Source organism: Desarmillaria tabescens (genome assembly GCF_030435595.1).
Source record: "Desarmillaria tabescens strain CCBAS 213 chromosome Unknown EV420scaffold_36, whole genome shotgun sequence".
Classification (NCBI taxonomy): Eukaryota; Fungi; Basidiomycota; class Agaricomycetes; order Agaricales; family Physalacriaceae; genus Desarmillaria; species Desarmillaria tabescens.
The window spans coordinates 269,681-296,021 of NW_026848335.1; the positions used below are offsets into that span (position 1 = coordinate 269,681).

A 26,341-nucleotide genomic window follows, 5' to 3' on the forward strand; every position below is an offset into this window, starting at 1 on the left:
CACATTACGGATTTGATGGGCTCAGATCTCGTAATTTAAATTGTATTCAGGCACTTCGATTGTATCTGTAGAGAGATGTTTCGATGGCTGTCTACTTTACAAGTCGTCTCGTCATATATTAACTCTATATTCTTTTAGTCTAAGCCGCGTTTTTACTATCGTGGTCCCTACAGGCACAGCTAGAGAAGTTAGGCCCTTCGATGAGAGCATTGCATTAAGTGCTCAGGAGCCAAAAGGCCACTTCAGTGCATAATAAGAACTTTCTTATCTACCATCCAAGGCCTGCGACCGTTGAAATAACCGCACCAGTCTACAGTTGGCGTATCTTCTCTAATAACATATTCTTACCCTTCATATCACCCTCCTCAATCTTCTTGACCACATCGGCGCCAAACCAACCCTTCACCAAACGCTTTGCGTTACCTCCACTCAACGCCTCGGCAACCACGAAGGCGCCATTCCGCTCACCCTTTGTACACATCCCGACGACCACATCCTGCCCTAGAGTCTCAACGAGCTGATCCGCAAAAAAGGCCGAATCCCATCCGGGCACCTTTTCAACGGCATTGCTCGCTCGGTTGTAGTGCCCGCCCTGGAGGAGTGTCTTGTACATGCGTGAAGTATGTGGAAGATCGATAACGTGTGGGTTAGCGAGGTCAGTTGACGGATAAGGAGCCGCAGCTGTTTTGAGGAGGGCGTCGACCGCTTTAGACTTGTCTATAAGGTAGAGATTAGAATTGGATACACGGAATTCAGAGGCGTGATGAACGTACCACCAACCGCATAAAGCAGAATCTCAGGGATGACAAGGCTTCCGCCAGGCTCCCGGCTAATCTTTTCACTATTCTCAGATATCCATGCAAGTAGAGGCTCGCTGGCGCCGACGCGTATTTCATTTTGTCGGATGTCTGCATCCTTTTTACTCGTTCGAGATCTGATTTCATCAGTCTCCGTTATCGAAGTTATCTGCGCGGGAGTGAAGTGTCGTCTGGTACGAGGAACCATTAGATAGAGGAGCACCCTTCGACCCTGTGGCGAAGGATATAACGTATCCGCTGCTTGCGTGATCTCGGGAACTAGGGTTTTCAACACAAGTTTTGTGTCACTGAACGATAAATGATTCAATTTTTTTTAAAAAAAAACCGAAGAAGACAGCACGCTTACTCAATTACATCTATAGCCGTGAACAGGACCAGCTGAGCCTCCTCATTCGTGCACATCTTCAGAATGTGTGGCTTGAGTACTTTGAGAATCTGTTTTCGATCTTTCGCCGTTCCGCGGGCGAGAAACTCGCGCACAACTCGACTCCCGTCTTTCGTGTGGACCAACTCGGCCAAAACTTCCTGACAACTGTTGCACTGCGTTAAATGAATGGAAAGGCAGCAAAGACTGACTACGTACCACTCAAACATTTCGCGAAATTGCTTCTCACGTTCCTCTCCTTCACTTTCATTAACAGCTACGATATATTCCCATAAGGCACGATGCACAATTGCGTGCGTGACAGCACCTTTGTCGGGATTGTTGAATCTGCATAAGTGTTAGTTTAAAGTAACGAGAAAGTCCTAACGGCCTTACATTGACATTAATCCTGTTTTAGTCGCATTAAGAACTCGCTTCCGTCGTTCCTTGTCTCCATCTTGCAAGACACCGCTTAATCCCTTCTTCGCGCGCTCCTTGTCTTCAATACTGCCTGATGTTACACTGAACAAGGTAGCCTCTTTTCCATAGAGATCACGAAGGAGCAACGTCCGCTCGTACGCATTGGCGTATAGCTCGAAAGCATCGGCTAGTACCGAAGATGCCTCTCGGTGAAGAAGTAATCGCAGGGTGTGTGACTGAAATTCGAGAAGAATGGATGTTCGATGAGCGGGACAATGTCTGATGAGCTTGGTGACAAGGAACTAAAAAAAGTATGAGCAAGAAGTCATTCGATATTTCAAGCACGAAACACATACTTTTGAGTATTTGTTCTGAGCTAGATCCCTATACTTCCCCTTCAACTCGACAGCTACTTCATCTCGTTCCTTTTGCTTGCCGTGCTTGACAACAGTCTGAACTATCCGGCTGGCGTCGTGTTTTAGGACGATATCCTTCACTTTTCCGCGTATAACATCCATGAGATCGTGAATATGTTTTTGCCGTTCGGAAGCTGGTATATTTTTCTGTCGTGCGAGTGACCACACTCTCTTGGCCTCCGTTAAAAGCGACGAATGAGGTTTTGCCGTCTTCCGTTGCTCTTGAAGAATCTTTTGTGCCTTACGAGCCTCGCGTATCGCTACCCATGCATAAGTCAAATGGATAGAATGAAAGTAGATTTGCAACACACCTAGTGGATCTTTGATCGCTTTTTCCTCAACTACATCCATGCCCTTGTCATCGACTATTTCATCATCCTGTTTCTCCGCATCGTCTTCGTCTATTTCATCGGAATCAGAGCCAGAACCATCTTCAGGTGCAAGTTGGGTTACAGGTCGACTTCGTTTCTTTTCAGACCCTTGAGGTACATTCAGGTGGATTTTCTTGCTAGAAGGACCGGCTTGGGATGCTGCAGATCGCTTTTTTGCCGTCTTGGATATCGCAGCCATGACTGAATAATGAGGATATCGAAAACACCGAAAATAATATTAACTTTTTTTTCATGCATCACACGTCGTGACCTGTGACGTATTACCGGGCCGGGACGCCGGGGCTGGGATGGCTGTCAGAGGGAATGTGCATATTCGCTGTCATTTCGGACTCATGCACTAGTAGATAATGTTGCTACGACTGTCATTACTTCTCACAACGAGCCATCGAGGTCGGTAGGAGTAGTTTACTTCTATTTACCTGAGCTGTATCAGCGGAGATGGCCAATCAATCCAGTTTTCCAGTTTGCCAGGAGCCTGGCGGTAACCGGTTGCCGCTCATCCTACCACTGGATTCCAACGATGACTTTTCTTGACGATAAATGCTGGGTATGCACGCTATACAAACAGACACAGTACACTTCCAAATCACACTATGACCTGTACCGAGGAAGTCGCCCCGGAACATGGGTAATGTTTCTCTCAAAGGCCAAGCGACCAAGCGTGTTTTCATCATAGCCTGGCCGTGGATTTCTAAGTCGCGAACAATGAACTTCGTCAGACGGTGCACGATGCAAGTTGCCTGCGTTACTTTGCTCAGCCTTCAAAATCCCGGATCAGCATAATGATGCAACGAGAAAATGGTTCATATTATGTTGGTGGCAAGCTTCAGTGCAGTGTCCGTCGGTTGTTCGAGCTCAACCCGTTGCCAAGACAGAAATACCATATATCATCAGCACAACGAAACATGTTTCTCCTCTCCCAGTCGCTAGAGCTTGACGCTCAAAGCCCTTTTCTTGTTACAGCTGGCCTGTTCACGATATGAAGAACTCAACACCCTCTTTCTCCTCCTCCGTTGCTGCTTCAATGGAATCATCGTCGACTGATTATCCCTCTGAAGCCGACAACGATAGTTTCAACATGCACGATCCGAATTTCTCGTATGAAAGATCCGTCTCTTTCAGTCACTCCGACGCGTTTCGTCCCAGTCCCCCACCGCTAGCAGGACTACACAGTAATGACAGTTACGAGTCTCTAGAAAAACTCCCTCTCCAACAGGCCGATAGTACGTTGTACCCTGTGCGGTGAGTTGGAGATCTTGTTGCAGTGAACACGTTTTGACCCCGTTTCACAGAATGAGTGGCATCCTGCGCTCGCCCTACGAAAGTAGTGAACTGGGTCGAGAATCCGTTTTTTCTCTGGAGACTAACTGGCGACGACGCCAAACCATCAAACGTGGGGTTACGCGAAGAGTGAAACTCATCAAGGGCAATTTCATTACTGAATATTCAGTCCCCACGGCAGTTCGGAATGCTATCGAGCCCAAGTACACCTCAACGCAAAGTACAGAATTCTCGTATGTTGAATTTGTATCCAGAAGCCCAAAATTGCGAACTGACAGTACATCCCAAGCCATATGAGATACACAGCCGCTACGTGTGATCCAGATGACTTTACAGAAGCAAACGGATGGTCGTTACGGACAAAGCTGTACAACCGCGAAACGGAGCTACTTGTTGCCGTCACCTCGTATAATGAAGATAAAACATTGTACGCCCGCACTTTACATGGTGTCATGATGAATGTCCGTGACATCTGTAAAACCAAAAAGTCCAAATACTAGCGAACTCAAGCCGAGGCTGGCTCTCCTGGCTGGCAAAAGATCGTAGTGGCTCTGGTTGTTGACGGTCTGGAAGCGATGGACAAGAGTGTTCTAGACATCCTTGCCACCGTGGGTGTCTATCAGGACGGCGTGATGAAAAAGCAGATTGATGGGAAACCAACGGTAGCTCACATCTTTGAAGTATGCAACGTTCCTATGCATTACTGTAGCTTGTTTACCTGATTTGTTGCAGTACACCACGCAATTATCCGTGGACGCCAAACCGAATCTTGTACTTCCACAGGATGGTGATCCATCCAATTTGGTTCCTGTGCAGATCATATTTGTATTAAAAGCGCAGAACCAGAAGAAGATAAATTCTCACCGGTGGCTGTTTAATGCTATCGGGAGAATGCTGGTGGTGAGAATGAATCGCCCGTCATCTAAGAATTATTAACGCGTAGCCGCAGCCCGAAGTCTGCATATTGATTGACGCCGGTACGAAACCCGGTCGCAAATCTCTTTACTACCTCTGGGAAGCCTTTTACAACGATCCATACCTTGGAGGATGTTGCGGCGAGATTCATGCGATGATCAAAGGCGGCAAGAAACTATTAAACCCCCTCGTAGCTGCCCAGAACTTTGAGTACAAGATGTCCAATATTCTCGGTGCGTACATCTGTTCTCTCCCAGAATTTGCGCTTACGCGCCATAATCAGACAAACCGACTGAAAGTATGCTCGGCTACGTCTCTGTGCTGCCTGGAGCATTCAGTGCGTACCGATACAGGTTCGTCTCATATGCAGTGCTACGTTGCGTTATGCTCACAAGGGCATGTTGTATAGAGCCATCCTCGGCCGGCCTTTGGAGCAATACTTTCATGGTGACCACTCCCTTGCGGATCGTCTAGGCGACCAAGGTATCAACGGAATGTCCATCTTCCAAAAGAACATGTTTTTAGGTATGCACTATAATACCTCAGTCTGCCCCCATTGATATAATATCCAAAGCCGAGGATCGTATCTTGTGTTTCGAACTGGTAGCAAAACGAAAGGAACGATGGACACTGACCTACGTCAAACCAAGCAAAGCCGAAACCGATGTGCCAGAGAGCGCTGCAGAGTTGATAGGGCAACGGCGAAGATGGCTCAATGGTTCATTTGCAGCGAGTGTCTATGCGCTTGTCAACTTCTTCAGGTTTTACCATTCGGGACATGGGATCTTCAGGATGCTGTTCTTTCATATCCAGGGCTTAGTGAGTTGTGCTCTATCCATATTGACAGGTGCTAATGGCGCGATAGTACAACGCCTTTTCTTTGTTCTTTTCGTGGTTTGCCTTGGCCAACTTGTGGCTTACGTTCAGTATCATCATCGACCTGTTACCATCGCAGGGAGTGGTATTCGGAAGTGTCGTTTTAGTAAGCGATACTATTCTAGCAATTGGATTCTCGATTGACATCGCTACCTAGATTCACTGGATTAACTTCGGTCTGAAGTGTCTTTATCTAGGTTTCCTCATACTGCAGGTGTGTCTCAGTGGGTGCGGCTCTTTGGAGAGTTAAAACTCGTTGGTCGCAGTTCGTCCTGGCATTAGGCAATAGGCCCAAAGGAGAACGATTTGCATATACACTTACGTTATGGTAGCCTGCTTATTTTTCTTTGTCGGCATTCAAGCTAATTATCTCCAAGGGTTTATGCTGTTCTCTCTGTATATCTCTTGGTCTGTTCGTTCTGGCTCACGTCGCTTGCTTTCAAGGTAACGGTAGTTCATGTTTCCTGTCTCGCCTGCTAACGGGCGCGCACACAGGATATCCCTAAAGCGCTCCAAGGCAATAAGTCGACGATGGAAGTTGTGGCGTCTTTCTTTAGCCCACCTCTTGGCCCACTAGTCGCCGCGATGATATCAACATTCGGCATCTATTTCTTTGCGTCCTTCTTATATGTACGTAGGCGGCTTCCACTTGAAGTGTTTTACTGACAAGTGTCCTAGGGCGATCCATGGCACATGTTCACAAGCTTCATACCATATCTATGTCTCGCGCCAAGCTTCATTAACGTTCTTAATGTATACGCATTTTGCAACCTACACGACGTGAGCATTACCAACTATGTGCTGCCAGGTGTATTTCTGACTGTTCGTCATATTGTTGTACTCAGGTGTCTTGGGGAACGAAAGGAAGTGACAAAGCAGATGCCCTGCCATCACTGAAATCCCGTACAACACTTGGAAACGACGAGCCTCATGTTGAGGATACGACTAGGATACAGGAGGACGTCGATGCTGCGTTCAAGGAGACAGTCACTCGTGCTCTTCGGAAGATCAAGTCAGCTGAAGGAAACGAGAAGCCGACCCTGGATGATGAAAATAAGACATTTAGGACTCGTCTCGTGGCTGCATGGATGCTCACAAATGGCATCCTCGCCGTGGGGATCGAGAATATTAATGGCTGGCTGAATATAGATGACGAAAACATCTCAAAAGAGATGATCAAGGATTTCGAGGAGCACCATTCGGAGAAGAGGAATAATTACTTTGCTTTCATCTTATATTCGACTTTTATTCTGTCGATTGTGAGGTTGATAGGTGTAAGTGATGTTTCTGATATACATACCTCGGACTAATTTGCTCCGTAGTGTTTATGGTATTGGCTAGGGCACAACTTGTGCAAATGTTGCCGTAGGAACTGAAGTAAAGGGTATATGACTTCTTGACCCCCCGTATCCCTGATTACTCCTGGCAGTCGGTATATCGAATCTGAGAGTAAGTGACTGAGGAAAAATTGAACTGAAAAATGGTTGGAACACCTTCAGCTCGATCGAACGCGATCGAGCTGGACACAACCCACTGCTTACTTATCGCTCTTCCCTAGGAATGATGTGCTTTCACGTTCCTCTAAGACGTTACAACGGTCCCGTCTTCTAGTGATACTGAAAGTGGTTAAGAGTGCAAACAGTGCGAATGGAGTCATCTAGAATGATAGAAACTCACCCGAAATACGAGACTCAGAGAACACGTCCGAGGCGTACAAAAGTAGACGGCGTGAAGTATACTACATGCAAGCGGCGTATATGTATAGCTACAGAGTACACGGCACTTATACATGTAACAAATAAAGAACAAAATGGAAAATACGACCAAAGAAAGGTACAAGGCGAGGGTCGACTGACGCACTAGTCCACAGGATACTGCGCAGTGCTGGATGAGTTTAGACTCTGAAAATATGATACCGCTTGCACTACTTATATTGGAAAACTGCATTTTTGACCGGTGCAAGTTGTATGCGAGCGCACTCGGCGCACGGGCCATGTCTGAGTCAGCCGCGCGCTCGGCCCGGTCACCTTAGCTTCACTCAATCATGTACGTGTTGGTTATCCTTGCAAGCATAACACTCATTATCCAGGCCTCCCAAGGGTTTCAGTCGGAGAAAAGCTGCAACTGACGGCTCGTCAACGCCCAACGTTCCCGTACGATCTTCGCTCTTCCTCAAAGGCAGTCAGTAACTTCTCCAGCAGAGTCTAGCGGTGCAACTGTCCTACTTGCATAGCCCCAAACCGTTCAAGAATCCCTACTACTCCAAGAATGTCAACCGTCGGGCGAAGAATTTTAAGACCGTGCTGAGTCAGGAGCGGGAGCGGGAGAGGGCAGAGCGGGAGAGGAGAAAGTTGGCACAGCCGGATGTTCCCCTCGAGCCAGATGAGATGCCTACATGTATGTTGCAGTGGATTTGTTTCTTCATTTTGCTGAAGAGTTCGTAGATGCGTCAATTGAGGCTCCACCGTCTTTACTGCCGATGAAGCATTACTGTGATGTTACAGGTCTCGAGGTGCGTGCGGGCGCTTTTGGGTAATGTTCATCCGTTATTATTTTTTTTTTCAAATAGGCGCCCTATACGGATCCGGCTACGGGTCTGCGATTTCATGATAAGAGTGTGTACCAAGTCATCAAAGGAATGGTCCGTGCATTTTTTTGTCTGTTCTAAATCCTTCCTCATTCGACTGTAGAGTGTTAGCACAGCGAAAGATTATCTCTCAGGTATGCGAAAAGGTGCTTGGATTATTTGCCGTGTCTTACGTTGTTTCCTACAGCTCGTGGTGTTAATTCTATTGTCAAGTAATCCAGGACGGTCGGTGCTGTTTGGCCTGACATTTTTGTTTATCCATTTGTATTCCATTCGCCCTGGCATTTTCATGACCCGGTGATCCAGCCTTGTATACTGCCGACATGATCAGCCACACCTCGTTCCTGTGAATATATCTTTTTAGAGATAACTACACCCTGGCGCCCAAAAAAAACTCGGTGTTTCTGCTACGATAGGCAACAGCATTTCAAGCAACGTCTTCATGTCACCGTATAGGCCATTTCGCACATCAGCAATCCCACTGGCCAGTTAACACTGACCAAATCAATCCTAATCCGGCGAGAACTTTTCTGCCTCATGCTCTTCTACACACCGTCCATTTTTACCTCGCACTTCGCACAGATATTTATTATTCCAGAAATTTGCAAAACTTGCTTTGGAGGAACTTCATCCCCTGTGCCCAAGGCTTCCATTCTAATTTACCTCAAAGAGCTGAACAACATTTCGAGATTCTCACTGGTCTCAAGTTGGCCCCATAGAAATTTTCCTCTGTTCCAATTCCCACAGCCGTGGCTACGACAGGAGTATTTCACTGAAACATTTTCTACGAAATGAATCGCGCCTCCTACAGTTCGTCTCACATTGCTTCCACGGGGGATTTTCACCTCCGATTATTATGTTCAAGTTGTGTGGATATTCATTCTATGGCGCACCTTTCGTTGCCAGTTGCTATGACATTGGCCTGAAAGAAACCATCCAAAAACATATCTTGCTTAGAATTTTCAGTCAGGTACCTTCTTTCTCGAGGTCCCTATGATAATCACAATGATCCAACTTTTTTTCTGTCTTACACACTTGGTCTGCTCACCAACCATAAAGGGAAATAAAACGATCACATGCAAGTCTTTCTTTCACTCCACGCGTCTTCTGTCTCAGGTGTCGGATACGGGCGAAAAGTCCAGGAATGTGATTGTAGTTCGTGATATTCCTCCTCCGCACAGCCTAGTACTCCTTTTCATGTCGTTGGAGACATTCTTACGACACGGTCTCACATATCGCTGGATGTATAAGAAGACCCGACTTTCTGCTCAATATGCATCAACATTCACAACAACATCATGGCACCTTCTTACATCACTTACAACGAAACCAACGCTCCGCCTCCGGCGTATACACCCCACAGTGTCAGCTTTCTGCTTCTCTTGCTAGGTTAATAACTCAATGTTCCTATAGGACGGGGGCGCTCCGAAGCAGGATCCCTTAGCCAGTATCGATAGCCTCCTCGACGGCTTCAGGACCCTGCACCGCGAGCAGAATCTCCCTCAGAACTCAAAGCTCGTAAGTACAGATCATGTTTCAACAAGGACATCCCTATTGACAACTTCATCTTTACAGTACGTCACACGACAACCCGAGCCGATCAATCCAATGGCCGCTCAAGCATGCGCCTCCCCATCCGGTAAACGGACCAAATGGTCCCGTAGTCTGTTCCACATTTGGGGAGATCTCCGAAATTGTGAGTTACAAAAGCTGCCTTGTTATTGTGCTCTTGGCTTATTATCTAGAATTTCCAGGCGTGTCGGCGTGTTTCTGCCCTTGTGTCGCTTTTGGGCAGAACGCAGATCGTGTAGACCATCTTCAAAGGACTAGTAACCCTCACCCCGATCCGTTTGGCCTTTGTTGCTCCGATTCTTGCTGCATGTATGTCGCGTGTATACCCTTTTGTGGTGTGGCTTGTGGAATACAGGTTTGTGTATTATCGGTTTGTAATTACTCTCTTACTGACCGTTGTTTAATATCAGGCGCAGAATCGCAGAGCGGTACGGGAACGTTATGGCATCGAAGGAAATATTGTCACAGATTGTTTTGCATCTACGTGTTGCTACCCCTGCCAATTGACCCAAGAGAGCAGACAAATAGCCTTGGAAGAGCGGCAGTGGACTGAAATGTCACACGTTTAAGGACCTTCAATTGGATCGGTTGTGCATGTAGTGTTCTTCTCTTGTGGTTTATTATTGCTACGAACTCTTTCGGTACATCTGCGTATATCCTGATCTTTTTCTGTGTCACATAGAAATCAAATATCGTTATCGTCCATCATTTACTAGGTCTCGCAAAATGGGGCGGTTGCGCAAGAGGCCTTCCTCCGTTAAACCTTTCTTCACCTTCAATTTCTTCTGTGGTCTGATACTGCTCGCGTTCTCCTTCCTTGGACTGAAAGCATCCTCGACAACGCGTTTCGAAGGCGTCGTAGCACCAAATGCTCTCGCATGACTGACATTTGCTTTAAGCGGCAATTGCATGATCCAGTTCTGCCCTTCCATCAAAGCGAAGAACTCTTTAAGGAGAGGCGCGTCCTGCAAGGTCTTGCGCGATCCAAAAATGATAAGCTTTGACCGAGCTCGAGTGAATGAAACGTTCATTCGCCTCCAATCCTTGACCAGGTCACCGATCTACAAAATCATCATTCAGCGACAGCATAAAGAGTCTAGTGAAAACACTTACCACACCATCATCATTGGAGCGCACCATCGAAATGATAACACAATCTTTGTCTCGTCCTTGGCTTCGGTCAGCCGTCAGAACTTCGATGCCTTTATGTTCATGAAGCATCTGCGTCAAGAGCTTTACTTGTTGGCGGTACAGCGAGATGATGCCAATTTGGTCTGGAGTGATTCCGCTGCGCAACATGGTCTCAGTCACCTGGTAGACAAGGCTAGCTTCGACTTCGTTTTGGACCAGATCCCCCACTTTTGAGTCCTGGGCGGGTACAAGATCGGTATCGACGAAAACAGCTTTGCAGCTAGGGACATAGTCAGCTTCGTGTATAATCGAACAAAGGTACATGCGTACCTCTCTGACATGAGCTGCTCAATCCAGCAGCCATTGCGATGGCACGTCGACTTTCCTCCGTGTATCCTTTTCAGGAAATCGCAGTTTGGGAGGACCAGAGAATGGTTCGCCACAGCTTGAGATCCACAGCGCAGACGGTCGCCATAGATGAGTTTATTGGATAACATCATTATGTCAGAATTCATGCGATATTGGTATGCGAGATCAACGACTGAATGAGGATGCGCATCGGAGAGACGCCGAAAAAGTGATACATCCAATCCTCCTTGACGTGCTTCTTTGTTTCGAACCTGACGTTTCGGTGTTAGCAGTTATTAACTAAGAGCTAACAAAGACTTACCAGAGGTGGAAGCTGGAAGTGATCGCCTACTAGCACAAACTTGTCCGCGAAGCGGAGAGGGCCAAGACAACTAGGAAGCGTGATTTGAGATGCCTCGTCAACTATGCAATAGTCGAACTTTCGCCGAGAGAACAAGGCACTAGATGAAAACTATCAGCTTCGGTTCTCTCGGGAAATAAGTCTACGTACTTATCGATGGACAAACAAGTAGTTGCAACAACGGGAGGTGTCATGATTTGAAACTCTAGTTGCTCGACTGTAGTGGGTTCTCGTTTTGCGGATAGCGTCATGGCACGGATTTCAGGATGCACCTATGGGGCAATGAGATATATTCAGACAATTAAGATATGCGTTACCTTGTCGGTGTTTCCCAATCGCAGAATGCCGAAATCGACGTCCTTCAGCTTCAACAGAATATTATCCACGGCAGAGTGAGTGTATGAAGTTAGTAGGACAGTCTTTCCCATTGCCACGACCGTTTTTATTATAGACGCAACAACGGTCGTCTTTCCGGTCCCGGGCATCCCAAGGATCAAAGCGTAGTCTTCGGCCGAAAGAACTTTATCCATGGCTTGCATCTGGTTGGCATTGAGATGTGCAGAGTATCGAGTGACAGATGGAGGGAGAGGTAACGGCTCGTCGCTGAAAGAAGGATATTTCAAATCCACGACAAGTTCCAACCGCCTAGTATCGCCCCCCAAATAGAATAGTTGGGCCAGGTTCTCGCGAATACGGCCCATACCGCCAAAGAGCTCATCTCTGTCGATACGGAAAATAACTTCGGAGGAGGCAGAGCCAAAGGCCGACAAACGATTGCGAATAGAGTGTAGGGACAGATCATGATCAACCCCGACGATGACGTCTGTCGGCGTGAGTTCAAGAATGAATCCTCTTGCAAGTGCGAGCAGATGGGGTTCTACGGAAATCGTCACTGCGTCGCCTACGTTGAGGAATCCATTTAAAAAGGAGGAGGGTGTTTTGTAGCCGGAAGAACGAAGGAATTTATAGGTATATTGATGGATTTTGGTTTCTCTGGATGCCTGTGACTGAGACGGTGGACAATATGTCCGGTCGATGACCATGGAGCTAAAGCAGCGGCCTTTAGTTTCTCTTTCAGAAGCGCCCATAGTCCATAGCTCTTTTTTAAATCGACCCAAGTCTGATTCTTCGAGAGATATGAGATGCTCCCATTGTTTAAAGAAGGCAGAATGAGAAGGGAAAAGATGTGAGGTCTTGAGGGAGTAGGCATCTGCAATCGGAGAGTTGGTGTCCTCGACATTTTCGACAGCCTGCCAGGATCGGTCAGTCAAAGCGTTACTGAAGAATTAAATAGTAATCGCCTTGCGGTACAACATGCACGTGTCCAACACATAGCATCTCTTGCATACCCTTTCGTCATCCAGCGTCGGTGGAAGAAAGGGCTCCGGGGGATCCTGATGTCGACGGACCATGTAGCAGGCCATTTCATTTCGCGCCATGATAAGCCCCCTAAGTTCATTTCTGTTCACGTCAACCTGAACAACTTCTTCGCTCTGTGTATAATACAGAAGACCTGAAGAAACCTCCAAACCATACCGCTCCTCCGCAAGAAGACTGTATAACATAGTCTGAGCGCGATGTTCCATGCCTGCCATCGCACGTCCGGTCTTCAGCTCCAACGGCTTCGGCCCATCTGTGATTACTGGTTTATGGAACGGCGGTTTCGTTTCCGAAATGGTCGCCTGCACGGTTGCGTCGAGTTTACCCTTCAGACCGTACGAAGGGCACCAGATATCTTCCTCAATATCAAGAATTTTCGGTATTGCCAGCAATGACACATCGTTACGACCTGCTCGAGTGTTTGTCAAGTTCGCACCGGGCTGTAGAGGAGTTCTTAAATACGCTAAACGAAGAGTAATGATCAGGGAAATTACCTTGGGCGACGGCGCCATGTATTTTTCGGAGAATGCATGAAGACCTTTTGCTCGAGCCTTCACCTCCCGTTTCGCTTGGTCGACGTTGGTATTGATGCGGACAAGATCCGAGAGTCCGCCACGAACAATTTCATCAATCTTGTCATCGACCCAAATCTCATCCCAGCGGTCTGCGACAAGACATGCCTGCAACACGCTATGAAGCATATTGCCCCAAACGAGAGAAGGTGTATAATCGGATGATGAACGAACGAGGGAAGATATTAAGGGTTTCCTGCGACACTGAGGAGCGTTAGAGAGAGCGGTAGCCGTAATGAGCACGTCCGGGTGAAGAATAATCAGATTGCTTTTAGATGACACTACAATCGAGGATGTGAGTGATGAAGACGATTCTCCCAGAACAGTGAATTCTCCAATGACGTTGACGATATCGCCTGTGGAGCAATGAGATTTAAGAATGCAGACAGTGCCTTGAGCTACACACCTTCACGAACATCAGTTACTATCCAATCGTCGCGTAAAATAATTGAACGCTTCTCCTTGCTGCCATCCACTCTCACTATGAGGTTCTAGCAGTCCACGTCAGAGGTTTAACATATTGTTAGGAGCCTAAATCACCTTTTCGTGTCTAGAGCCAACTTGGCGCTCTTCAATGGTTTGTACAACACACCGTGTACATGCTGCACTCTTGAAAGATTTCTCGGCAGGTTTTGGGGGAAGTTTAGGCTACAGAATAACTTTAGCATTAAAAAATATGCCACTTAGGCGAGGCTTGCACACCAGAATCTCCTTTTTCACATCCTTCTTAGGTGTAAGAAAGTCATCGTTAAAATCCCAATCTTCTGCTCCCTCTAGGAGATCAGACAAATTGACATCTTTGGTAGAAAGCGCTTTAGGTCGCTTCGTCTTGTCGATAATTGGCGTTTTCTGCTTGGGCTTCGCTGGTGATGGGTCTGGGGTAGGGGCCGCGTTCCAGAATGAATCGTCCAATTCTGACAACAAATCCTGCATAAACGCGTCCTCCTCATTGGTGGTATGTTTCGCAGGAGGCATTTCGAGAAAGTGGAAGGGAGAAAGAGAAGAGAAAGAAGATCTAGAGTGAAAAGGATGAATGGCACGACAACAACAGCAAACAACACGGGCGCGTTACTATATTATCACGTGGGGTCGCGTTGTAAGTGTTTTAGAGTTATTCAAATTGCTCAGTTATGTAGACTCAGTACTCAGTACTCAAGCCCAGTCAAAAGTCTGGAGGCCTGGGCCGATATCCACGGGTGCTGGTCGATCCATCGATGCCTGTGGACATGCAGAGGTCTTGATGGATGCGAGCATACTCTCCAACTTCCATAGATTTATGACCTTTGAGAAATTTGGGTGACAAGTGCTGGTAAACTTGCCAACCATTTTTTAGTGTATGCATGCACGCAAGTGATGATGTGGGGCTGGCGCTCCCGGCAAAGTCCGAACACACTTTCCCTTTTACCATCACGACCATTGCCCGGCATATTGCTATTTCCTGCTGCGCTACCATTCCCGCTGAATACCGTCGCTTCTTAGTTCATTTGCAGTGATTACATGGCGTAGATGCTGCCGACGGCGTTCAGCTCATCGAAACGGTGCTGTTGATCCGGAAAGGCACCAAGGCAACCGCATATAATCAGCATCTTCATTCGTAGTTGACGGTGATGAGGAGATTGGACATGATTTAGTTGCAGGAGATGGTGAGTCTGCTTATATCCCTCACCATTTTGTTGTCTTATTCTCCATTACGCTGCATTAGGTTGAGTTCACGGCCGTCGGCGGTGCTATATATTCACGTCATCTCTCTTCCATTTCGCTTTTTCTAGGTGCGAAGTTATCACCTTTTTGCCTGGTATTGATTGCCTTACAGGTGCGAAATTTGGTGCCCGTCAACTCCAGGCTGCTACACTTTCGTTGGCCACGCCCTTTCCCGCCTTGGATGCGGTATGTTAAAGCTCTACATTACGGGCATCTGTTTACAGTCATTCAGGTTGGCTCTTAAGACTACTCCCATGGTAGTACTCAACCAGGATTATGTATGCACCTTGTGGCCGGTTGGCGAGGTGGGAGGCAAGGGATGGGTATGTGGTGGAACGGGAGTTCGATAGGTGGTGGACGTCTGGACCTGTAGCTAGCCGCTATAGCTAATGTATATAGGTAGCGAGCAAATGAATACGTGTCTATTGATTCCTATCGACGTACAACGATGCACACCGACAATAATCTATGAGCATCGAAGGATATCCATAGGTAGCGATCGCAAAACCATGGGATACCCCATTCTTAGCTAGCTACGGGTTTCCATCGATTTATCAACTGATATACACTGCCATCGACTCAAACCCACGGACTTTTGACTGGGACTCAAGGGCCAACATCCTTTTGAGTGCTATTATCGACTTAAGGTGATGGTCTCCAATGGGCGTTAGCATTAGACAGGAAGCAAGATAGCAGTCAGCGAGAAATCAGGGGAGGGCAAGTTAAGTATACATGTATTGTGCAAATATATATACAGTTGAGTAGGGCTGCGATGATTTATAGAGACTACACAATGATGCTAATGAAACGAGAAAATGGGAATGGCGAACAGTTTCGAAAGATGCGAAGACAAACCGCCAAATCCGCTACGCTGTTATTACCGCACCAGCCTCCCGGCGGGTCTTCTCCACTCCGTTCTTGATATGTTCCGCGTAGTCGATGTTGTAAGCATCCGTACCAGAACGTCCTAAGGCAGACTTGTCCCCGAAGAAATACGTCGAATTGCTCTTGCTCGCAGCAATGGCCCTCAGCTGCTCGAGACGACGCAACTCAACCAGCGTTTCCAGCGCCCGCTGGCGTTCCTCAGGCTTCACATTGTCTTTGTCCAGAGATATACTTCGAGCAATTTCCTCGACCTGCTGGGCGAGGGCCGAAGCTTCCATAATCGACTGCTGCTGGCTATACACAAAAATTTACAAAGCAGGGACAGGGCGAGAAAGAAGCACGTACCGTGCCTCGGCCTCGCGAACAACAGTCTTATAACTAGCCTCAGCTTCGTTCGCTTTGGCTCGAAGCTATGAATGAATTAGATTTTTTAGAAAAGGGACACGAAAAACCTCGGTTCTTACATGGCCCTCACTCTCCAAAATTACGCGTTGCTTGTGGCCTTCCGCCACGTTCACTTGCGCTTGCGTATCGAGGAGCTGTTTTCGCCGATTACGCTCGGCCTCCATCTGCAGTTCAAGCTGTCTCTCGACCTCGCGGTTCGCAGGCTGGAATGATTGAATCTCAAAACGAGTGCCTTCCACACCCCAGTTCTATAGTCAAATGTCACTTCAATCATTTTGCCGCTGTTAAACGCTGTACGTGCCTTAATAGAATTACCAATCACGGCATTCAGCTTCGTGTTGAGGCCATTTCGGTCACCTATCACCTGTATAGGTTCCCTTCATCAAATTGGAGAAAGAAACTGGAGAGTTTCAACGCACCTGGTCGTAGCTAAATGTTCCAAGAACGGCTCGCATAGCGGAAGTTCCAGCATTCCTGATATTGTTCTGCACGTCGCTAATTTCGAAGCAGGCCTTGTATCCATCGACGATTCGATAAAAGAGTGACCCCGAGCAGGTTACAGGGACCTGTATCGAGCGGTTCAGTAAGGGTTGATGTTAGAACAGTAAACCGGTTTACGTTGTCAAGAGTATAGCCAGGGAGCTACGAAAATGCAATTAGCACCTATGGAAAAGATGTCTCGAAGTAGCAGCGCACGTTTGGTATAGAGATGGAAGACTCCCGCAAGTCCACTTTTTGAATAGTATGATAGACTGGTATGTTCAGACGAATTCCAGGGTTCAACTGCACTGGGTTCCGACCGAAGCTGATTATTTGATTAGTGGCTTATCCTACTAGAAGCAAAAAAGGGTCAAGAGCTCACCTTAACCTCCAACCTTCGTGCCCTTGCTCTATTATGGTAAAGAGATTTCGTCTCGTGCTAGCCGGACTTGACGACGGTAGTCGTCTCGGTGTGAAACGAGTAGCTGAGCATAGAGACGTCCGTGGTACATTCATTTCGGCGCCGGTGCAGTGACATGGTGGAGAAGGAGCAATAGTATTTATACCTGAACAAGCCGGGTGGACGCGTTGCGTGAAGAATGCCGGCGGCTTAGTCAGCACCGTCACTCCGCCACTGCCTTCCGAGCTGTGAGTCCTTGTTACTTGCTTGCTACAAGTTATACGGCTTCCTTTCACTATACTATCTACAATAGCTCGGTTTATATTCACATTTACTGATTATGATGTGTGAGTAAATAGACTTGTTCATGAATGGGTCATATTTTTCAGTCTTCCGCATACTCCCGGTCCTCGTCAACATATGTCACCTACAGTCAGCAGCCCAATACGGATCATTGGCAAGTTTATGATGCCGAGAACCAACCCCCGCGAAGTCAGGCAATTACGCTAAGGACAAAATGGTGGCAAATCATCCCTTATTTCCTGTTCCTCCGACTATCTCCTAGCCTGGCATCGCTGTACGAATTAGAAACATCGTTCCTTGACGGAGTCCGAGAATAATGACTAGGCTTCGGTACTCCACCTTCCAAGCTGTTTTGTATGCAAAGACCTAGACTAATAAATAAACATGAGCATCTACGTTTAAATATCACCGGGAACGTAACAGATGACAAGTAGAACCAGCGAAGATGCCAAAAAGATTAGTACAGATAGATCTAAATGCCAAAATTTAAAGTGAGTAAAAGTCTAAAGGATGGTCGCCTTTTAGATACTATTAGCGTATTGAATTGCAGCTAAGGTGTCTACAAATCCTACGGTGGGAGGAACAATGAATTTTGACTCGCGCGCATGTCCTTCAAGTTCGTAATTACCTCTGCCACAGTCCCCTCTCCATGCTGTTGAACTAGCGCCAAAGTCTGGTGAAATTGATATCAACACCATCCTTCTTGTTCATAGCCTCGATTCTGCACCATATCGCTTCGTCGATCTTAGGAACCGTGAAACCCGTAATGCTGACTGATCGCAGCATACCGCCGTCCAGGCGATGTTCAATCGTATCAACAAGCGCAGCGATGATATCCTCGGCAAGATATTTCATGTACGCCTTCGACTCCTTGATGAGATGTATCTCTTCCATTTCAGGAAGACATTGAACTACCCCGCGCGTGAGAGACAAGTTACGGACAGTGAGTGATGTCAGAGATACGGGGAGTCGAATTATGTTGATAGGAACTTGGAGATCATGTGCATGGATAGGATTTTGGCTTTCCAGGACAAGCTCACGTAAATTGCTGAGCCGTCCCTTGATTGGTTGACCAGTAGGTGGAGGCGTGGAGGTGCCTGCAAGGACAAGATGGCATGACACTAGGTTTGACAAGGAGAGTTCCTCAAAGGCAAACGATGAAGAGACAAGCGTCTTCAGATGCTTAATGGTGCCGAGTCTCTGACGATAGGGCTCAATCAGAGCAAAGAGAGCATCAATGAAAACTGACTTGAAGCGACGCGACTGCGAAAAGATCAACTGGAAAAACCGCATAAGATACACATCAGTGGAAAGCATTCGATTTGAGGGAGCAGTTAGATCGATGGTGAGAGGAGCAGCCTGGGAGCGTGAAAGGTGCTTCAAGAGCAATGCAACTGTACGTGGCGTGATGCATGTGTAATCTCTGATCACGGGGAGTGAAGCTAGAGCTTCATCTGCCAGTGCGACAATTTCCTGTGTATGATGTTCTGGTGCTTCTCCCATCGAGGAAGGGAAGACGGATGCATTCCAAGGAAATCCTCCATCATATGGCAGCACATTGTAGGGAATCGGCTCCTCATCTACTGCCCATTTCAGCGATATGCGCAGGTGTGCCCATAACGTTGGGTCTGACAAAACAATGGAGCGCCAGCGACCACAAACCCTTCCTATAGACCAAAGCCCTTGGTTGTAGCGCAGCGACTGACCATCCGAAGCCAGAGAGAAGATTTCGGAGAAGATTTCAGGTGGAACGCGGGATAGGGCACTGTTGGGATCAATATTCATTATCTCTGCTCGATCCCGTGGGGTAAATACCTCGAAAAATGTCAGAAAACCGTCATGGAATAGAGACGTACATACTTACTTGCTATGTGGTACGACTGACGGGACTAAGAACGACTCAGCTCTGGTAATACCTGGCTGGTTTCAAAGCCTTTTCAAGCAAGCAGGCGAAAGCCTGTCAACCTTCGCCTCTGACGAGAAAGACGAAAGAGACGTGGCAGTTCCGGACACGAGGTATTTGAATTTGCATTCACCTTTTACGTGTCTCACGAGTCGCTTGTACGTCTAATCGTACGAGTAAGTATCGCGAGCAATTCATTCCCCGCTTGAAATCTTTGATCCAAGTTAAGCGCAGAGAATAGTAAGATACGTTCATTGGTTAAGTTCACGTTTCTCGTATTTGACGTAGCAGGGTGTGCCAAACAACGCGATCGCCCGACGCCAGTGCGCCAATCATGCTCAATCATGGCCATCGGCGTGCCGTTTTCGCAATTCATTTTTTTCTTCCCTTTCAAGTTGCTTCTTTTTTTTTCTGCCCTTTCCTTATATATAACGCCTCGCCTGACGCTACGGTGACTTCTTTTCTGGAAGACACGGCGAAAAATTCTGACCAGTGTGTAGTCATTTAAACTCCTTTCGCTAAGCTCTCGTGGGCGCTCCTTAAATACTTATCATTGGCGAGGTTATCACCTTACTCGTGCCTCATATATTCTTAGAACGTCCAACTTTCTAGGCTGTTCCCCCCATATATCGCCCTCTGATAATCGTTTCAATTAGCAATTCTCAAAGCTAATATGCGACAGGATCGTGAATGAACGGGCATTATCCTTGGTCTTCACGAATTATCGTTGTCCTCGAAAGACTTGGGATAATCCGGATTCTATACTATTCCATAGGTAATCTGCAAAACTATGGATGAAGCCCTATGAAGCCTCCGTCAAAGCCCCTAACAACTGGCCATTTCAAAATTTAGGGGTACAGCCACCTGTCGCTCTGCCACGGCAAATCTCGTCAATCCTCAGGCGACGCGCAGTGCATATAGTCGCACGACTCTTTGAACTTCCCTTCTCTTAAGTATGAAATAGCGGCGCGTCGAAATCCCACAGGAATTCCGAACAGCTATAGTACGTTCTTCGTTCGTAGTAGATGCAGTTGGTTTCATAATCTTTCCAATGAGCGTTAGCTCGAGCGGTTGCATTTTTTTCTGCATGGGGTTACGCCTTTTGTTAAGCTAGCCTCTATTGCATTGGCCTTGACTCCTTGATACCTGTCCGCCATCAACTTGGCGGCCTAGAGGGTATACAGAAATCGGGTACCATGACCTATTACCCGGTTCAGAACAAGTCTTTCGATTACCGCATCCAAGATTCGTTTGTGTCTCTGGCCCCCGTTCGAAAGTCCTGATCAGTATATTTCCCAAGAGGACCTGGCTGTACTCCTGACTGGCCTAACCAACCGACGCCGCGGGTAAGTCATTCAATGGTACGGGCTCGCCCATCGGCGGTGCTGAGAGATAACGTTGCAGGATGTCAATGGATCATCAAATGACAATCCCCGAGTCGCGGCTTAACACCACGGGTAGGCCCTTTTCGGGCAATTCATGCATGTGCTCTCTTATCGTGTATCCACCACCAGGTCCATTTTAAGTACGGCGGATCCTTTTAATGATGAATTTCGACCCTTCAGTTCTTCACATCCAACATGGCCGATGCACTCCATGATCATGTCATTGAGAACGATGAGGAGGATTTGGCGCGGATGGGATACAAACAGGAGCTCAAGTGCGTTTTCATTATCTGCCTGTACTTCGCGATGGTAACTTGAGCCGCGATATCCCAGGCGAGAATTGGGTTTGATGCAGGTACGGTTTCTTAGAAGGGATTGTGCACATCTGTCTTCTAATACCATTTATAACAGAACTTCGGGGTACCTTTTTTTCGCGACTTATGCATGTAGCACGCTCAAAGCTGACGTTCAGGTGTCCTTCTCAATCATATCCGTAGTGACGGGTATGTCGTCACTGTTTCTATTCGGATTGGTGGGCGCATTGTGTCTGCAAGCAAACCTATTACACCCTAATTAAGATGAACAGAATACCGGAGGTCCAGCTGTGATGGTGTGGGGATGGATTGTGGTCTCAGTGTTCACTATGTTTGTGGGGTTATCTATGGCTGGTATGTCACACTCCTCTTTGTTCTTAGTGGCTATTAACACGCCATCAGAGGTCTGCAGGTTGGATTAGTTTCACTGTTAGTGCCAACATCTACTAAGCTGTCCTACTAGTGCACATCCAACGTCAGGAGGACCTTATTTTTGGGCCGCCATGCTTTCAAAACCGCAATACGCTGCAATGGCATCGTGGATATGCGGTATGCATGTCGCTCTCTCCCATTTAGGAGTCAATTGACGGTGTTCATAGGTTGGTTCAATCTATTGGGCCAAGTCGCTGTCACAACCGGGATCAGTTTCGCTTGTGCCAGCTTTTTGTCCACAGTGTGCACGTTCAAAACCGACTTTGTGCCTACTTCGAGGACACAGATTGGCGTCTACGCAGCTGTTCTGGTCGCACAAGGTTCGCACACCTGCATTAATTTGTTCCCTTGCCCGTTTGATGGATACGCAAGGCTTGATCAACACGTTTGGCGTACACATTCTGCATTACCTGAATAATATCTCTGTGTGGTGGCACGCCCTTGGAACTTTTTCATTAGTGATTGCCATCCTCGCGAAGGCTCCAACGCACCAATCGGCTAAATTCGTCTTTACGGAATTTGTCGATGGTACTGGTGGGTGGGGAGAAAGAGCTAGTCATGCATACGTCGTGGTTATTGGTGTACGTGCCTGAGAATTCTTGCAAATGCTTGCAATTGACGCGCATTACCTAGACTCTTATGGCACAAGTAAGTTTTTTGTCGATAAGCTTGTTCATTTGTTGATGTGTTTTATATGTTACCAGTACACTCTCACAGGTGTGCAATGTTTGTCTTCTCCGTGTATACTTACTCTGACCATTATCTCAGGATTTGATGCTAGTGCACATGTGCATTTATTCTGAGCCCTTCGCTCCTGCGATTCCACTTACTGACGGAAATTCGCAGATGACAGAAGAGACTCGCAACGCCGCCATGTCAGGAAGTATCGGCATCGTCATGGCCATTGGCGTGTCATCCATTCTAGGATGGTATCTCCTTCTAGGGTTGCTCTTCTCCATTCAAGATCTCGATGCAACTGTGAATTCGGCGACCGGACAACCAGTGGCTCAAATATTCTTGGATACCGTCGGAACTGACGGTGCAATCGTCCTTATGGTAAATTTCTGGTATTTTATTCGTGTTCTTGGCTTATCATTTACTAGGTCATTATTATCGGGTGTATGTTCTTCTGCGGGTAAGTACAGTTATTCTCGCACGTGTCACCCTACTGATGGTAAGGTAAGGACGTTCTCAATCACTTCAAATTCCCGTATGATGTACGCATTTGCTCGGGATGGTGGTATCCCGGGATCCAAGTTCTTTGCAGTCGTCAGCACAAAGTGGAAGTCGCCCATACGGACTGGTATGTGCCTGTACTATAATAGTACCTCTTATCGCTTACCCTTCTTTAGTGTGGCTTGCTTGTACCTTGAGTTTCATTCTAGGCCTGCCTAGTTTAGGCAGCACGGTCGCGTTCTCAGCGGCTACGTCTATCGCCACGATTGGTCTATATATATCTTACGGTAAGTGCATCCACACTTCACGGTATGAGCGCTTAGATGATCAATCGGTTAGGTATACCCGTCGCGCTCCGTGTTTTGAACCGAGAAAACTTTGTCCGAGGTCCATTCCATCTTGGCTCATTCTCATACCCAGTGGCGATAGCTGCAGTACTGTGGATCATGTTCATCTCCATTGCTTTCATTCTCCCTCAAGTGAACGTATGTGCCGTTATCCAACGATACGGAATATCATGCTCATTTCCTGTTCGAACAGCCCGTGGATTCTCAAACTTTCAATTACTCTATAGTGGCGGTGGGAATAGTTCTTACCTATAGTTTCGGGTATTGGTTTTTGAGTGCGAGAAAGTGGTTTACCGGACCTGTCAAGCAGATCGCTGGTAAGAGTTACCCTTTTCCTATTAAAGGAGGCGCATGCGAGGCTCATTTTGTGCTTGCAGCCGAAGAGATGGGTATCGATGTTATGGACCCCAGTACAGCCAAGAAATACGAAACTGAAATGAAAGTACGGGAGGCGTCCGACACGTAGAGAGGTCTTCTGGTATATATTTTGGTAATAACCATATTTATTCGTATACAATGCTTGCACATTAATAGACAGAATGGCAGCCTGTGAAGTTGGGGTAAATCTGTGCCCATCAAATCACTATAGGTCCTTCTGAAACAGAATCCGAACTAGTGAAACAAAAAGTTAAGGCCGTTCCCCTTTGCGAATGGAGTACAAGGAGTGATTCGACCAACAACGTTACTAAAGGCGCACCGTACACCAGTAAACCCTACATCTTCAATTGAAGATGACCTCATCAGTAAGAATTATGACTAGGAGGATGTAAAAGTGCGTACAGAAGCGCCGAGAAACGACAATCAAGAAAAAAAACCTTGCGTCCAAAACGACATGTTCCTATCTCCCCATGCATAGTTGTCTTCCCAGAGATCGACGTCTATGCCATGCGCTTGAAGATCTTCCCGTCCTTCAATCCACTGTGTAGCCGGAAATCCCACTGTCTTGAGAGTAGGGAGACGGCCTGACTCGGGATAGAGGAGCGTCCAATTTTCGGACCACGCATACTGGATACGCAGATTTCGCAGCGTCGCATGACACGGGCACGATAATCCAATGCTTCCCAGAGCCAACCCTTCGAGGTTGGGGAACTGGTTGAGTATGGATTGTACATAGTCCGTCTCTTCACCGAGCACGTCAAGTGTCAGGAATTTGGTCTGTTGACCATACTTGTTCGCAAACGCTGATGCATATTGGAAATCACGCAAGTGACGCTCCGAATCATGAAGGTCATCACTAATGCGATTGATATGCAGCCGCAGTGCGGAGAGAGATGGAAGTCTGGTGTTTCCCAGAGCTTCTAAGAGCCCTGTGCCGCTGTCATCGAAAGCGATATGAATTTCGCGGAGTAAAGGAAACCCAGAGGGAGGCAACACAAATGTTTGCATACCGCTGGAAAATGTCACTGTACCACCAGCGTGGCTGACCCGTATTACAGATCCGGCATTAAGCCAGACCAAAGTCTTGCGAACGGTCCAGAGCACCTGAGACAGTGCACTCGCTATGTAATTGTTGCAGTCAAACACAGAAAGCGGGGGACGAGCGCTAGCTATAGCGTAAGCAATACGCTTGTCAAGGGGGGACGATATTTTAAGGTGGGTGAGATGAATGCAATGGCTGATGATCTGAGCGAAAAGGATATAATCTGCAACTTGTTTATTGGAGAGAGAAAACGAGCCGCAAAGCCGAGTGAGGGGAAGATAGGGAGGCATTGTGGCAAAGATATGTTTCAGAGTCTCCATGCCTGCCTGTCCTTCGAAGGTCCAGTTGTGATCAATGTCGAATCCGATTCTAATCGTTTCCGATTCGTTACCCGAGAAGACCGTTCGACAAAGGTCTACAATGGAGGATGCCATGGCGGCCCTTCCTTTGATTATGAGGTTCACTGGATGAGCGAGGCTGGCGTTATTTTCGCTGAAGACCGTCAGCAGGTCGGCCCAGGCTGCAGGAACCGAGGTGAGTGACCCGGCTATCAGCCTGACCTGGAAGAACAGAGGGACAGAAGAAAATCGTTCCGAGGATAATAAAGAGTATAATTGAGAAGGAGGAGGGTAGACTGCTGTTCCTGTGCCAAAGATCGGCCTGTGCTCGAAGTAGGATTTCCAGAGCAGTGGTGACCGAAATAATAGATCTCTCCACGACTTGCATATTAAGGTTAAGATCCAAGGGCTTTCCACGTAGGATAGACGTCCAAGAGGCCACGGATCCCACGATTGTATAAGGGTGGAAAATACGCTGAAAAATAGCTCTTCAGGCAGGGTGTAAATAGGCCCTAGCTACAAACCAGTAAATGGAAGGACACACTGCGATACACATGGGGACCTACCCTTATTTCCATTTGACGGGCCAGATGATAACAGGGCAGATGGTGGTTGCCGAGTAGAGCTACTGATCATGATCGATATCGAGTGGCTCTGTTGTTTTCTTTGCATTCTCCCACGCATCGTGGGCGTTGTGACTATCAGTATCTCCTTCGAAATCATGATGCAAGTATTGTTCCCTGAGCGTGATTCGCGGAGGTTAAACTGGATGATGTAGGCACACGTTATCCCGTTCTCTTCCTATTCGTTGAGTGACGCTTACCTGAATATTTATACATCACAGTACTCATTTGAGTACGTCGCCGGCCCAGTCCTCGTCTGATCTCGGACATCCGTCGCTTCGAAAAGTGCAAAAAGGACCGTTTATCATATATGTCCTTCAAGCATTGAGCTTCACATCTGACCTGTTCGTTCTTCAGAGTGTTCAAGAAGATGCACAACACAAGAGAAGATAAAGGAAATCGGACAAAGGTTGAGGGCTGAGGCTAGGGCTGAGATGCTGAATGCTAGACTGACAATCATGCTGGCTGATAAGTAAGTCAATCCAAAGCCAAAAGCCAGGTCCGGGACAATTTACCGACTGAACGCAATCCGGGATTATCCGGTCCCTGCAATCTGCTTCATCGATGTCACTGTTCGACGACTCAAGAAGTGCAGAAAGCTGGCGTCATCGTCGAGGACGATTCGAATTCTTGAAAAAATACTCCTTATACTGGAAGTTCAAATACTGGTATTGGGGCCGGTCTTCTGTCGGAAGCCATATCGTACCCTAACTCCGAGTCTCCGACATACCCAGCAAACAAAAATTAGACGAAGCTTTGATGAACGCTGGCTTCGATCCTGATAAGTAGCAGCCTT

General features: G+C 47.2%; 10 protein-coding genes across 10 annotated transcripts; 5 read left to right on the plus strand and 5 right to left on the minus strand.

Annotated features, from left to right (window-relative positions):
- Positions 1 to 84: 84 nt before the first annotated feature.
- EV420DRAFT_1312415 (armadillo-type protein) lies at positions 85 to 2,588 on the minus strand (the record flags this gene model as incomplete). The annotated part of the gene is made up of 7 exons (XM_060468595.1): positions 85 to 717; positions 774 to 1,105; positions 1,165 to 1,350; positions 1,402 to 1,530; positions 1,579 to 1,904; positions 1,959 to 2,278; positions 2,330 to 2,588. 7 exons carry the CDS (start codon positions 2,586 to 2,588, stop codon positions 311 to 313), a joined length of 1,959 nt encoding a protein of 652 aa, XP_060327247.1. The 3' UTR covers positions 85 to 310.
- A 725-nt stretch (positions 2,589 to 3,313) lies between these two features.
- Positions 3,314 to 7,099, plus strand: EV420DRAFT_1563191 (chitin synthase). The gene is made up of 17 exons (XM_060473927.1): positions 3,314 to 3,652; positions 3,703 to 3,924; positions 3,981 to 4,152; positions 4,192 to 4,371; positions 4,424 to 4,591; positions 4,641 to 4,839; positions 4,890 to 4,959; positions 5,016 to 5,131; positions 5,181 to 5,425; positions 5,472 to 5,588; positions 5,640 to 5,696; positions 5,749 to 5,810; positions 5,860 to 5,926; positions 5,978 to 6,112; positions 6,161 to 6,262; positions 6,328 to 6,756; positions 6,805 to 7,099. The coding sequence occupies exons 1-17, from the start codon at positions 3,390 to 3,392 to the stop codon at positions 6,856 to 6,858; spliced, it is 2,658 nt and encodes an 885-aa protein (XP_060327248.1). The 5' UTR covers positions 3,314 to 3,389; the 3' UTR covers positions 6,859 to 7,099.
- A 403-nt stretch (positions 7,100 to 7,502) lies between these two features.
- On the plus strand, positions 7,503 to 8,446 carry EV420DRAFT_751734 (uncharacterized protein). Its single transcript, XM_060483342.1, has 7 exons — positions 7,503 to 7,528; positions 7,572 to 7,635; positions 7,684 to 7,879; positions 7,927 to 7,994; positions 8,052 to 8,123; positions 8,173 to 8,203; positions 8,257 to 8,446. Coding segments are annotated over exons 1-7 (462 nt in total). The 5' UTR covers positions 7,503 to 7,526; the 3' UTR covers positions 8,286 to 8,446.
- Positions 8,447 to 9,116: 670 nt separating this feature from the next.
- On the plus strand, positions 9,117 to 10,273 carry EV420DRAFT_751810 (PLAC8 family-domain-containing protein). Its single transcript, XM_060483343.1, has 5 exons — positions 9,117 to 9,433; positions 9,483 to 9,587; positions 9,645 to 9,765; positions 9,824 to 9,996; positions 10,052 to 10,273. The coding sequence occupies exons 1-5, from the start codon at positions 9,368 to 9,370 to the stop codon at positions 10,208 to 10,210; spliced, it is 624 nt and encodes a 207-aa protein (XP_060327250.1). The 5' UTR covers positions 9,117 to 9,367; the 3' UTR covers positions 10,211 to 10,273.
- A 63-nt stretch (positions 10,274 to 10,336) lies between these two features.
- Positions 10,337 to 14,409, minus strand: EV420DRAFT_1630662 (DNA replication factor Dna2-domain-containing protein; the record flags this gene model as incomplete). The annotated part of the gene is made up of 10 exons (XM_060476122.1): positions 10,337 to 10,702; positions 10,755 to 11,052; positions 11,103 to 11,392; positions 11,628 to 11,753; positions 11,799 to 12,731; positions 12,783 to 13,301; positions 13,356 to 13,789; positions 13,840 to 13,924; positions 13,974 to 14,081; positions 14,136 to 14,409. Coding segments are annotated over 10 exons (3,433 nt in total), but the record flags the coding sequence as incomplete, so codon positions are not given.
- A 664-nt stretch (positions 14,410 to 15,073) lies between these two features.
- Positions 15,074 to 15,785, plus strand: EV420DRAFT_1482887 (uncharacterized protein; the record flags this gene model as incomplete). The annotated part of the gene is made up of 5 exons (XM_060469931.1): positions 15,074 to 15,076; positions 15,136 to 15,202; positions 15,247 to 15,320; positions 15,359 to 15,457; positions 15,627 to 15,785. The coding sequence occupies 5 exons, from the start codon at positions 15,074 to 15,076 to the stop codon at positions 15,783 to 15,785; spliced, it is 402 nt and encodes a 133-aa protein (XP_060327252.1).
- A 56-nt stretch (positions 15,786 to 15,841) lies between these two features.
- Positions 15,842 to 17,527, minus strand: EV420DRAFT_751930 (uncharacterized protein). Its single transcript, XM_060483345.1, has 8 exons — positions 17,287 to 17,527; positions 17,121 to 17,229; positions 17,043 to 17,066; positions 16,844 to 16,990; positions 16,726 to 16,788; positions 16,484 to 16,672; positions 16,365 to 16,429; positions 15,842 to 16,313 (listed from the first exon to the last, which is right to left on the minus strand). The coding sequence occupies exons 1-8, from the start codon at positions 17,418 to 17,420 to the stop codon at positions 16,001 to 16,003; spliced, it is 1,044 nt and encodes a 347-aa protein (XP_060327253.1). The 5' UTR covers positions 17,421 to 17,527; the 3' UTR covers positions 15,842 to 16,000.
- Positions 17,528 to 18,641: 1,114 nt separating this feature from the next.
- Positions 18,642 to 19,548, minus strand: EV420DRAFT_751927 (uncharacterized protein). The gene is made up of 3 exons (XM_060483344.1): positions 19,472 to 19,548; positions 18,857 to 19,422; positions 18,642 to 18,807 (listed from the first exon to the last, which is right to left on the minus strand). Exons 2-3 carry the CDS (start codon positions 19,390 to 19,392, stop codon positions 18,783 to 18,785), a joined length of 561 nt encoding a protein of 186 aa, XP_060327254.1. The 5' UTR covers positions 19,393 to 19,422; positions 19,472 to 19,548; the 3' UTR covers positions 18,642 to 18,782.
- A 1,398-nt stretch (positions 19,549 to 20,946) lies between these two features.
- EV420DRAFT_1563221 (APC amino acid permease) lies at positions 20,947 to 23,993 on the plus strand. The gene is made up of 19 exons (XM_060473928.1): positions 20,947 to 21,170; positions 21,229 to 21,250; positions 21,307 to 21,315; positions 21,368 to 21,427; positions 21,482 to 21,563; positions 21,612 to 21,621; positions 21,673 to 21,758; positions 21,809 to 21,961; positions 22,014 to 22,222; positions 22,275 to 22,289; positions 22,346 to 22,358; positions 22,410 to 22,429; positions 22,488 to 22,697; positions 22,745 to 22,776; positions 22,826 to 22,944; positions 22,994 to 23,104; positions 23,157 to 23,302; positions 23,358 to 23,481; positions 23,542 to 23,993. The coding sequence occupies exons 1-19, from the start codon at positions 21,091 to 21,093 to the stop codon at positions 23,628 to 23,630; spliced, it is 1,590 nt and encodes a 529-aa protein (XP_060327255.1). The 5' UTR covers positions 20,947 to 21,090; the 3' UTR covers positions 23,631 to 23,993.
- EV420DRAFT_1482891 (uncharacterized protein) lies at positions 23,966 to 25,645 on the minus strand (the record flags this gene model as incomplete). The annotated part of the gene is made up of 2 exons (XM_060469932.1): positions 23,966 to 25,434; positions 25,489 to 25,645. 2 exons carry the CDS (start codon positions 25,643 to 25,645, stop codon positions 23,966 to 23,968), a joined length of 1,626 nt encoding a protein of 541 aa, XP_060327256.1.
- Between the last annotated feature and the right edge of the window lie 696 nt (positions 25,646 to 26,341).

What these genes read in the sequence shown, in the direction of transcription:
- EV420DRAFT_751930 (XM_060483345.1), bottom strand. Translation starts at nt 17,420, where the DNA reads ATGAATGTACCACGGACGTCTCTATGCTCAGCTACTCGTTTCACACCG. An exon ending in CTTCCATCTCTATACCAAAC is followed by an intron (nt 17,067 to 17,120) that starts GTGCGCTGCTAC and finishes GCATTTTCGTAG; the next exon opens with CTCCCTGGCTATACTCTTGA. An exon ending in GTTCGCGAGGCCGAGGCACG is followed by an intron (nt 16,314 to 16,364) that starts GTACGTGCTTCT and finishes TTTTGTGTATAG; the next exon opens with CCAGCAGCAGTCGATTATGG.
- EV420DRAFT_751927 (XM_060483344.1), bottom strand. Translation starts at nt 19,392, where the DNA reads ATGAATATTGATCCCAACAGTGCCCTATCCCGCGTTCCACCTGAAATC. An exon ending in TCGCAGTCGCGTCGCTTCAA is followed by an intron (nt 18,808 to 18,856) that starts GTCAGTTTTCAT and finishes CCCTATCGTCAG; the next exon opens with AGACTCGGCACCATTAAGCA.
- EV420DRAFT_751734 (XM_060483342.1), top strand. An exon ending in GCCAGATGAGATGCCTACAT is followed by an intron (nt 7,880 to 7,926) that starts GTATGTTGCAGT and finishes AAGAGTTCGTAG; the next exon opens with ATGCGTCAATTGAGGCTCCA. An exon ending in AGCGAAAGATTATCTCTCAG is followed by an intron (nt 8,204 to 8,256) that starts GTATGCGAAAAG and finishes TGTTTCCTACAG; the next exon opens with CTCGTGGTGTTAATTCTATT.
- EV420DRAFT_1563221 (XM_060473928.1), top strand. Translation starts at nt 21,091, where the DNA reads ATGGCCGATGCACTCCATGATCATGTCATTGAGAACGATGAGGAGGAT. An exon ending in CACTGTTTCTATTCGGATTG is followed by an intron (nt 21,428 to 21,481) that starts GTGGGCGCATTG and finishes TAAGATGAACAG; the next exon opens with AATACCGGAGGTCCAGCTGT. An exon ending in TGGTCTATATATATCTTACG is followed by an intron (nt 23,105 to 23,156) that starts GTAAGTGCATCC and finishes TCAATCGGTTAG; the next exon opens with GTATACCCGTCGCGCTCCGT.
- EV420DRAFT_751810 (XM_060483343.1), top strand. Translation starts at nt 9,368, where the DNA reads ATGGCACCTTCTTACATCACTTACAACGAAACCAACGCTCCGCCTCCG. An exon ending in TTGGGGAGATCTCCGAAATT is followed by an intron (nt 9,766 to 9,823) that starts GTGAGTTACAAA and finishes TAGAATTTCCAG; the next exon opens with GCGTGTCGGCGTGTTTCTGC. An exon ending in GTGTGGCTTGTGGAATACAG is followed by an intron (nt 9,997 to 10,051) that starts GTTTGTGTATTA and finishes GTTTAATATCAG; the next exon opens with GCGCAGAATCGCAGAGCGGT.
- EV420DRAFT_1563191 (XM_060473927.1), top strand. Translation starts at nt 3,390, where the DNA reads ATGAAGAACTCAACACCCTCTTTCTCCTCCTCCGTTGCTGCTTCAATG. An exon ending in TACATGGTGTCATGATGAAT is followed by an intron (nt 4,153 to 4,191) that starts GTCCGTGACATC and finishes TCCAAATACTAG; the next exon opens with CGAACTCAAGCCGAGGCTGG. An exon ending in CATTTTGCAACCTACACGAC is followed by an intron (nt 6,263 to 6,327) that starts GTGAGCATTACC and finishes TGTTGTACTCAG; the next exon opens with GTGTCTTGGGGAACGAAAGG.